General features: G+C 38.0%; 1 protein-coding gene across 1 annotated transcript; it reads right to left on the minus strand.

Annotated features, from left to right (window-relative positions):
• Positions 1-859: 859 nt before the first annotated feature.
• Positions 860-10,581, minus strand: odf2a (outer dense fiber of sperm tails 2a). The gene is made up of 19 exons (XM_016292877.1): positions 10,129-10,581; positions 9,145-9,264; positions 8,844-8,948; positions 8,542-8,715; positions 7,657-7,844; positions 7,125-7,263; positions 6,871-7,002; positions 6,694-6,768; positions 6,534-6,605; positions 6,336-6,452; positions 5,983-6,168; positions 3,862-3,971; positions 3,613-3,748; positions 3,347-3,457; positions 2,916-3,179; positions 2,271-2,371; positions 1,735-1,897; positions 1,522-1,647; positions 860-1,438 (listed from the first exon to the last, which is right to left on the minus strand). Exons 1-19 carry the CDS (start codon positions 10,129-10,131, stop codon positions 1,265-1,267), a joined length of 2,496 nt encoding a protein of 831 aa, XP_016148363.1. The 5' UTR covers positions 10,132-10,581; the 3' UTR covers positions 860-1,264.
• Positions 10,582-10,728: the final 147 nt, after the last annotated feature.

The following is a 10,728-nucleotide window of genomic DNA, read 5'->3' on the forward strand; positions in this document are numbered from 1 at the left end:
TTAAAACGCACAACATATTAAAGCATCTTTGGTGTTTCCATGTTTTCTACAAAACAAAACGAGGAAATCGAGGGTGTATGACGTCATTGGCAGGCGACACAATGACACTATAGACACGGTCCGTGTCACTAGTTAAAATTGCTTATTTCTCTGGATTTAAACATTCTTCGAAACATTTGGGATAATGTAAGTACACAAGTCAGCAAAATATATAACACTGTTCTAGTGGTTTTTGGATATTTTAATAAAAAAATCTTACATATTGTGCCTTTAAGTACATATTATACACTCATATGTATGCAAAATATTCTTACCAATTAAAAAATACATGTACTATTGCATTTTATATAAGCAACAGTGAAAAATTACTGTTTGGATATTTCACAAGACAGGTCATGAGATAAATAAAAGACAAAAAAGTGCAAGTATAACTTAAAAAAAAAAAAAAAGATGAATGGTTACAGTAATGTAAATGTATAGCACCAATAGACATTTTATTACTGAAATTCTATGCTCTCAGCCTACTGACAACAACAATGTAACATTGAATAAAAAGATGCTTTCTGCATTGTTATGATATAGATATATTCACATAATGACCCTGCTATAATTAAAAACAACTTTGGCTGAAAAATAAAATGATAAATCCTGAGTTTGTTGTCATTTTGTCTCTTAAACCAACTCAAGTACTAAGCTAATACAAATTTAAACAGGTGACTGTGATGTTTTAAATGGTATTTTATGGATATAAGTGATTAATTATGAATTACAAACTCTTACTGTACTTTATACAACCATCATCATACTGTATAAACTGATATTATTTAAACTGACAATCATATACTGCAACTACAAAGCAAAGTGTGTGTTTTAAAACCAGATACAAGCAAAAGCTCAAAAAAGACAATATCCAAATTATTGTACAACCTTCATTTTAGATATGTAAATTAAAGAAGAAAAGTTTTGCAAGAAGATAATAATATCTTGAACTCTCTTTTTTGCATAACGGCCACCTTGAGACAGGGCCAAATGACAAGAATTTGTCTATGAGACCAGAATTCTCATTCTAGGATGGATATGTAATACTAAAAAGAGATCTTTCTTGGTACTCACCAGTAGCACGTACAATGACCATGTTAAATAAATAATCCTTCAAGAGTAAAGTACAATGCCCAGCAAAGTCAAGAGGTCATCAGCAGTGACAATTAGACGAATACATGCCAGTCCATGTAAAGGAAGTCTAAAAAGACACCTGAAAGAGTTTTCAGATTGGTGAAGGCGTGCGGAACGAGGATCCAGTGAGAGCAGGATCTCCAAACACATTGACGTAAGAAGATTTGAGGAACTGGACATAGTTCTGGAGGCTGCGGTTTGTGCTGTCGGACTGCTCCAATCTGTCCTTGACGTCTTGTAAACGGCTCTGATACCTCCGCTCAGCCTGTAAGAAAGTTATGGGTGTTTTGACAATTTTTTTTACAAAAATATCTAACAGAAATTCACATATGGAGAAATTTCACTGACCTCCTCTTTGGCTCGTCGTAGCTGGTTGAGCTCAGTTGTTGTTCTACTTAGTTGAGTTTCTAGGTCAACAATTTTGGACTGTGTAACACGCTCTTTAGAGGCTGCTCGCTCTCTGGTCTGGGTAACCTGTTAATCAACAGGGTATCTTCAATAAAAAACAGAGCAATGCAAATTATTAAATCCATGCGTTTTTAAGGATGTAGTGGTACAGACCTGTCGACGAGCATCGTCCAGGGCCTCCTCCAGCTGTCGAGTCAGAATACTGCACTCTCGAGACTTTTCTTCCAGACGCACCTGGTTGCTATGAATTGTTTCTTCACGTTTTGAAATTACCTGGATGAGGTCTCGATTTTGGGAGTTACCCTCCTCTAGCTTCCTGTTGACAACAGAAGATAAAATGAAACCCAAAAATAAAAACACTATAATTTACTGAACCTCATGTCATTCCAAACATGTATGATTATTTTAAGCAATGCATGCGATTTTTAATGCCATGACTTTATGAATTCTGCTCTGATTTAGACCCGCAGAAATCCTGTTTAAAGAATGTTAGGAACCAAACAACATTTGAGCCCATGAACAAGAAATACATCTTGTTCTACGGAAGAAAGAAATTCATACAGTTTTGGAACGACATGAGAAAATGTTGAGAAAATTTATATTTTTGGTTGAACTATCCCTATAAAACATGAAGCACATTAAAATGAATAACAGAAATTTGTGAGTTATAAAAGGACAAAGTGACAGACCGTTCAAGGCCCTCTACTTTGTGCTGAAGCTGCTTGTTTTCTTCTTGCAGCAACATGTTCTTGTGTCTCAACATTTCTGCCAGACTTCCCTGTTGCTCCGCCTAAACACAAACCACCAAAAAAAATACAATTCTATCAATAAAAACATAAAACAGCCTTTTACAGTTTGTGTTTGCTGGTGTTTTAATTGGGAAATACAATAAAAATCCCAAATTAACTCCAATTGGCCATATTATACCCTTTCTTAAAATCTTATTTCTCTTTCTTAATCTTATCTCATAGTCAAAGTTTCTTGCAACAGAATCTTCATCATTTAGATTTTCCACACTGTTCATTAACACTGACCCTCTTCTTGCTAATGTATCTTTAATGATTCTGTATGTAAATTTTACAACCTTTGTTAAGAACGGCTAAACTATTTGCATATGAAATAAGACACAACAGCCCTGCCAAGTTGCTGAATATTGAATAGCCATTGATATGGTAAATGTTGGCAGACACAGTAGTGTTGTTAACACTATGAAGAGCTTTGCAGCTTTTTCTGCTAAGGCATTTGTGCAACCAGTTTTTCTTCATTAAACAACTGGCTGCGTTTTTAAAATTAAATGTGAACCAATTTCAAGGACTTATACTTAATAAACACACCTTGATGCGTAGCTCTGCGAGGGAGGTGCCAAGCTCTGTGTTTCTTCTCTCTTGCAAGCGCTCTTTCTCATGAGCTTCCTGCAACTGGAGTTCGGCATGTCTCAGAGCTTCAGGAAGTGGCTCCAGCTCCACCAAACGACCTTGAAGCTGCTTCCTGACCTTCTGGATCTCCTGGTCTAGCTCGTCTCTTACAGCCTGGGCTTCACTTTCAGCCACCTGCAGACGTGCAGAGTACTCATCTGCTTCGGCACGGGTCTTCTGAACCTACGTTGATGAGAAACAAAAAAGTCCCCAAAACGTTCACAATATTACTGTATTTTTAATCAAAATAAATGCAAACTTGGTGAGCATAAGAGACTTCTTTAAAAAACATAATTCCAAATTTTGGTCCAGAAAAGTATTATATGGAATTCATAATTGTGATCAATGACCTGGGCTTTATAGCTGTCCACTAAGCTCTCATACTGTTTCACTGAAACTTTGACTTGCTGGACCTCAGACTGGGACAACGTCAACTTCTCTTCCACGGCAGACAAAGTGGCCTGCACAAGCACAACAATTCAGCTTTCATTTGAATTCATTTATCATATTAATTATAAAGGCATAACGAGGGATTATGGATAAAATGAGACTGGTTCTCAATTGTGAAAGAGCAACAAATTGGTGATTTGGACAGTACAACTGCAAAGGGACACACCTTAAGGCTCTGGTTCTCCAGGCGTATAGTAGTGCTCTCTGTATTGAGCTCATGAAGGCGCTCTAAAAGGCCGTCCCTCTCTGTTCGGGCTTTCTCTTCCTGCCCGTGCAACTGTTCCGTAAGGTCTGTAATACGGCTAAAAGAACACACAAGAATGGTTTGCATGGCTTTCTGGGAGGCTCTCTAGGTTTGCATTTATTCAGAATTATGATTTACATTATAATACAAAGGACACAATTCACTGCTGACCTGTTCAACAATGTGAGCTCTATCTCTAGCTGTCCTTTTTCCTTCATCTCTTTTGCGTGGCGACTGCTCCAATTCTCTGCGGCTGACACAGCATCTGCCAACTGTGCTTCCTGTAATGATAATTTTATCTTTTTATATCATATACTGGCATAGAAAAATGACACAAAATCTACACTAGCATTCAAAATTTTGTGGTCTGTAAATTTTTTTGCTCACAAAGGCTGCATTTATTTGATAGTAAATGCAGTAAAAAAATCATATTATTGTAAAATATGAATAACATTTAAAATAAGTGTTTTCTATTTTATTATATTGTAAAATGTAAAATGGCAAAGCTGAATTTTCAGCATCATTACTCCAGTCTTCAGTCACATGATCTAATATGCTGATTTGCTCAAGAAAAATGTCATATTATCAATGTTAAAAACAGCAGTGCTGCTTCATATTTTTGTGTAATCCATGATATTTTCAGGGTTTGTTGATTAATAGAAAGTTCAAAAGAACAGAATTTATATATAAAAAAAAAAGGGGCCATATGATGTGATTTAAAATTTTCCTTTCTCTTTGGAGTGTTACAAGCTCTTGGTGCATAAAGAAGGTCTGTAAAGTTGCAAAGACTAAAGTCTCAAATCCAAAGAGATATTCTTTATAAAAGTTAAGAGTCAGCCACGCCTACCTAAAACGGCTCGTTCTAACACGCCCCCACATGTCTACGTCACGATGTGGGAAGATTTGCATAATGCCATCTAAATGTTCACGCAAAGAAAGAAGGCGTAACTTTTATTCTCGCTGTAGTATTGTTGTTGCCGCTGCCACCGCCATGTGAAGGCGCTGTGTGTTTCGTTGTGAAAGCAAAACTACTTTTTTTGGCATTCCAAAAGAGGACGATATCTGCTTCGTCATGCCTGGAGCTGATCCGTGCTGGTCGCTGAGGAAATACACCAACTTCGCGCTGTGGATCACCGGATCGGCTTTCCCCGTGGACAAAGCGGAGTCCAGCCCGGGGTCATCACATGTGGTTGCCGCAAGCCCGCCGGCCCCGCCATTCTCAAGCCCACTGGCCGCCGCTCACTCAAGCCGGCCTCCGCTTACTCTAGGCCACCGGCCGCTCACTCTAGGCCACTCACCGCCGCTCACTCAAGCTGGCCTCCGCTCACTAAAGCCCGCCGTGTGTGACGCTGTGTTTCGTTGTGAAAGCGAAACTACTTTGTTTGGTCTTCCAAAAGAGGACACGACTAGAAATCAGTGGTTAAGTTGTATTTACAACACTGTTCCAGAACAGTTCAACCCAAATATTCAGATGTGTGCAGCACATTTTATGGAGGACTGTTTCCTGATCCTGGAGGAGTAGACTACAATGCCGGCTGTTCTGACTCACAGACTGTAAGTAAGTTTTTTTATATTTAAAGAATTTGCCACTGATGATTCAAACGCGAGTTTTGGGCAGTGTAGAGTAGCGCTTGTTGTTTGTCATTTCTCCGATCACAAATGCAGACATGGTTTTATGTTTGCGCGGCACTATGCAACGCAACACGTAAAAAGACAGTACAAGTCATTATAATCAGTAATTATGTCCCCACTGGATGCAACAAATGCCTCGTTTATAATGGGTTTTAATGTTTTTGTCTCGTCGCTCCGGCCAATATGGTCGTAATAAGGGGCGTAACATTTCCGTCACATGCTTGAGATATTTGGCCAATCACAACGGACTGGATAGCTGACCAATCAGAGCACACCTCGCTTTTTAGACCGATGAGCTTTGTTTCTGAATTTCAGAAAGGCGGGGGCATAGAGGAGAAACAATAATGTACAGTATGTGGAAAATAATGTGTTTTTTTAACCTTAAAAAAAACTTAATTTCATTACACCAAATACACAAAATAATGTTCTTTTTAGCAACATCATATGACCCCTTTAATGCATTCTTGCTGAATAAAACTTACTGTCCCCAAACTTCTGAACATTACTGTACATAGTAAGCCTTCCATTTCCAGAGTCATGAATTAACCAGAATTGATATGAGATGCAAATTACTGTGCTTTTTTTCAACAACATTCATTGTAGCAAACTGTTATTTTAAAAACCTGTGTAAGCAGTACACATTAAGCTCATTCAACTCACTATCTCCAAGAGCTGGGCACTGAGCTGTCCCACAGTGTCTTCACTGCGCTGTGTCCGCTGTTTCTGTGCCCGTGTGGCTTTTTTCAGGGCCTCTTTATCAGCCTCCGCCTGCTGTCTGAGGTCACGCAACTGATTCTGCAGGTGTTCTACCTCCCCCTGCTGCTGGCTGATGGATCGCTCCAGATTCTGAACCAAATCAACACACTTTCATACATTTTATATACCATATATACTTGATTACATCAAGTTATTTAGCTATCAACTAGACATGTCTTGTAGAATAAACACTATAAAATGAGTGGCACATGCTGCTTGAAAACCATTATGTTGTTAGCCAATGCTGTATGCATTACCCTGATCTGAACATTGAGACGGTTATTTTCTGCCTCTTTATTGCGTAGTTGACCCTGCAGATGTGCTCGAGTGGACTCCAAGACTTTGGACAGTTCAGTGGTGGTCTTTGCACTGTCCTGTTAAAATGGGAATCAAATAATTGTCACAAATAATTGTCAGTGTCGTGTCTATAAAACATGGTTAAAAATACAGTTTACCTTTTCACTTTCTAACAAGGAAGTGAGCTGGTTAATCTCTCTGTCTTTGTCCTGAAGCTTTACAATAATATGCTGGAATACAGAAAGGAGTTCATTCTTATAAAAAAATCAAAAACACCTGTTTACAGTGCAACATGCTTTTCGCAACCATAACACAAACCAAATTTTCTGCTTCCACATCAGAAAGTTTTTTCAGAAGCACGTCTTTCTGCTCTAAGAGTCTTAGTGATTCAATCTGTTATAACACAAAGCAGTATAGAAAAGTTAATAACTGTTTTAAGTACAACAAAATGTAGTTGTTTAATAATTGTTGTTTTGAATTTGTGCAGAGCAGTACCTCTCGACTATGCTGTTCTCTCAGAAGATGTCTGAGGGCTCTGTTAGTGCTCTCAAAAGTCTCCAGCTTCTGCAGCAAGAGCTCTTTCTGTCGGGTCAAGAGCGTTGAATCTGATCCTGACAACTTTTTCTCCTGGACAAAGGTATGAAATTTGTTTCGATTCATTTCTGTTTCTGGCTCTTTTTCAAGATATTCTAGTTTCAAATTTTCACAAAAAACAATCAGAAATGTTTTGAAAGGTGTATTTTGCTCACACTCGGGCTCCTGGACATATGGCTGACCGTTTCACGCAGGGCCGACACCTGCTTGGCGGCTGCACTGCTGTCCATCTCTGCTTCCAGCAGTTTCCTGAGTAGAACATCTTTGTCTGGCTGCAAACTGTCCCTCTCTAATCTAGACAAGAAGAAATGGCTTAAAATGTATCTGAAATGTGTATCTCCTGGACAAAGGTATGAAATTTGTTTAGATTCATTTCTGTTTCTGGCTCTTTTTCAAGATATTCTAGTTTCAAATTTTCACAAAAAACAATCAGAAATGTTTTGAAAGGTGTATTTTGCTCACACTCGGGCTCCTGGACATATGGCTGACCGTTTCACGCAGGGCCGACACCTGTTTGGCGGCTGCACTGCTGTCCATCTCTGCTTCCAGCAGTGTCCTGAGTAGAACATCTTTGTCTGGCTGCAAACTGTCCCTCTCTAATCTAGACAAGAAGAAATGGTTCAAACTGAATTTTAAATTTGTTATAGGTAATAGCAAACTGTTAAAATGTCAACAATTTCATCATACCTCCTAAAATCATTCCCCTCCAGCATTTTTTCCATGGACTCCCGTAGGCGGGAGTTCTCCTGCTCTGTGGCCTCCAGCTCCCGGGCGACCTCTGCAAGCTCCTCCTCCTGCTCAGCGATGACGCGCTGTGTTGCGCTCAATCTCTCCGACTGACGCTCAAGCAGCTGCTCCTTCTTACGAAGCTCTACCTGCAAACACAAACATCACACACTTTTATTCATTTCACATGTGTACCACATTAACTGTATTATACCACACTATTCTATTCACTATATACATATGTGTGTATGTGTCTGTGTGCAAAATAATTATATTATTCTAATTTATTTAATTTTTAATAAAAAAATAAACATTTATATTTAATTTGTATCATTTCTTTATTTAAGAAACAAACAAAATTATTCAGTAAGGATGCATTAAATTGATTAAACATGACCGTAATAGTTTCCACAAAAATATTAAGCAGTACTAACATTGATGATAATAATAAATCTTAGATTCATATTAGAATGATTTCTGAAGGATCATGTGACACTGAAGACTGGAGTAATGGCTGCTGAAAATTCAGCTTCGACATGACAGGAATAAATGACATTTTATACTATAATAAAATAGAAAACAGTTATGTAATAACATTTCACAGTATTACTGTTTTTACTGTATTTTTTTACAAATAAATGCAGCCTTGACTGTTATTAGAGACTTCTCTCAAAATCATAATCACAAAAAAAAAAATCTTACAGACCCGAAACTATAGTGTATATATGTGTTTAAATAGAAACAGTTTGTTTCTAATTAGTGGATGAATATTTTCTGGGATATAATCTCGCTGAAAGAAAAGAATGACAATAAAATTGCCTTTGAAAAATGTTCTCCATTTCTCACCTCGTTTTTCAGAGAGCTGACCTCTGTCATAAGGCTGTCGATTTTCCTCTCGTACTGATTAATGCGTCCATGCAGTGCCTCTTCTTCATCCGTGGAGAGATCTTCTATTCGGAGAGGAGACTGGGAACATTCTGGTTCCTGTGGAGGTGTTATCTCAAGACGATGAGATGGCCCCTAAAATATACATAAATATCAAAACATCTAAAACAACGAAAATGGTTTTCTTTTCTGCATAGTGTGCAATATTTTGCACAAATTGTGCACAAGCACAAATGGGAATGTATCTGTAATATTTAACTGACCTCCCAATTATATGAGGTCTCTCGTGTTGAGACCTTGCCAGGTGGGATCCATGGGACCCTCGTCTTCACCTTAGCAGTAGGATGCAAGCTACTTTTTGTTTTAACCTGGAACATAAAAGACATACATGCTGAGTGATGGGTTTTAAGGAACTCTAGAGTATTTCTCAGCAGCATTACAAGAACTGAAGCTCCACACCTCTATAGACATTTCTTTATTCTTGTGTAATAATCATTGTAATTATATATTTAAGAGTATTTTGAGGATGGTCGTGTATGCAGAGACTACAAGCTTATGTTATACCTGGGCTGTCTTGGTAGGGCTGCATTTTGTGCTCTTCTTCACATGCACGTGCACAGGCGTAGTCTCGTTCACATGCACGTGCAGAGGTGGGGAAGAAGAGCTCGTTCTCGTTGATTTTCTCTGCAGAAAAGATCAATATCAATAAATAGGCCTACGTAAATACATTTTTTAGAAACATCCAGATTGTACGACTGCTAGAACTTAACTAAGAAACATACAATCCTGTATATCATGTAATGCATTGTCATAATAATTAATATACATGATCTAAATCACTGATATTAATTAGTAGGTGGCATGTAATATTTGTGCTCTTAAAAATGGGATGTCTGATGATCTAACAAATTAAAAATAAAAAGCATAATATATAAATTAAAAGATATATATATGTACACACACATTTTTTTTTATATCACTTCTTTTAATTTTTTTGTATTTAAAATTAAACCAGTCATAACTACACACTAACTACTCAAGTAAAGTACCAGTCTTTGTTTATAGATCAGGGAACACATGCATGAAGGATCATTTTACTGCTCATACATCTTCAGGTCATGTTTCAGAGGACAGTGCTCAAGACTATCAGAGAGGTAAACCCAGACCACCACAACAGACCCTCTTACAATCATGACTGACATCTGGCTTAATGTAAAGGTGACAGCAAATTCTCTATATGCAAGAACCTGTATGTTCATAACCATATACCACCATTACATCACAAATGGATTCAGAAGTGAATGAAAGCCAAATAGGACACTGAGCTGCAAGCTAATAGGCAATTAACCTCACAAGGAAGCAGAAACTAGCTTTAACGGCACATAAACACAAAGACAGCGAAACAGAAATCATGAGTTAGATAAAGAAGAAGCTGCAAATAGAGCAGGAGAATTGTCCATAAATCAGTAGAAGTGTAGTTTGAAGATGTCTACAATACAAAGTCATTAAAACATAAAGCGAAACTTATTTATTTGCAAACCATCTTACCATGCGAAAATACAAACATTCAAACGTTGATACGGGTAAAATTTATATTAAAATAGTCGCGAACTACTTCAGCTTTCTTGTCATCCCAGTCTCGAACCCCCTTTCTTCCGGTGGGTAATCGGTCTTTCATTTGATTGGCTGATTCAAAAGGTTTCGTTGCAAGTGCGTGATCGTGATTGGAGGAAATCGCCTGACCTTGGTCAGCGTTTTGTAGTACGCTCGCTGTCTATAGCAACGGTGTCCCTAGAAACCAAGCCTAACAAAGGCCCAAGCTGCAGTTGTTGTCAAGAATACAAACAAAGCTTAGCATATCTGTTTAACGACATTCCAGCGATGATCTTTGTTCGACCAGAAACTATAAACGAGCTGTGGAAATGCTATCTATTATTTTGTTTCAGCGTCTGTTAATAAACCGACGCTGGTGAGCCCACAAATAGGCTACAGCAACATGTAGGAAAAACCGGAAGCTAACACTAAACTGAATTTTCTACCTAGTAGATTGTGTTTTCTTAAGGTCTACACCTACCCCAACCCTAAACCTACCCCTTACAATAATGCAAAAATAGTCATTATTGTTGTACAGTGTGAGAAAAATTACGC

Source organism: Sinocyclocheilus grahami, unplaced genomic scaffold (genome assembly GCF_001515645.1).
Source record: "Sinocyclocheilus grahami isolate Dianchi unplaced genomic scaffold, SAMN03320097.WGS_v1.1 scaffold294.1, whole genome shotgun sequence".
Classification (NCBI taxonomy): domain Eukaryota; kingdom Metazoa; phylum Chordata; class Actinopteri; order Cypriniformes; family Cyprinidae; genus Sinocyclocheilus; species Sinocyclocheilus grahami.

Bases quoted from the DNA above. Each gene is read 5' to 3' on its own strand.
- odf2a (XM_016292877.1), bottom strand. The intron at 8,949-9,144 runs GTATAACATAAG...TTTATGTTCCAG, and splicing joins GCCCTACCAAGACAGCCCAG to GTTAAAACAAAAAGTAGCTT. The intron at 6,453-6,533 runs GTAAACTGTATT...CCATTTTAACAG, and splicing joins CCTTGTTAGAAAGTGAAAAG to GACAGTGCAAAGACCACCAC.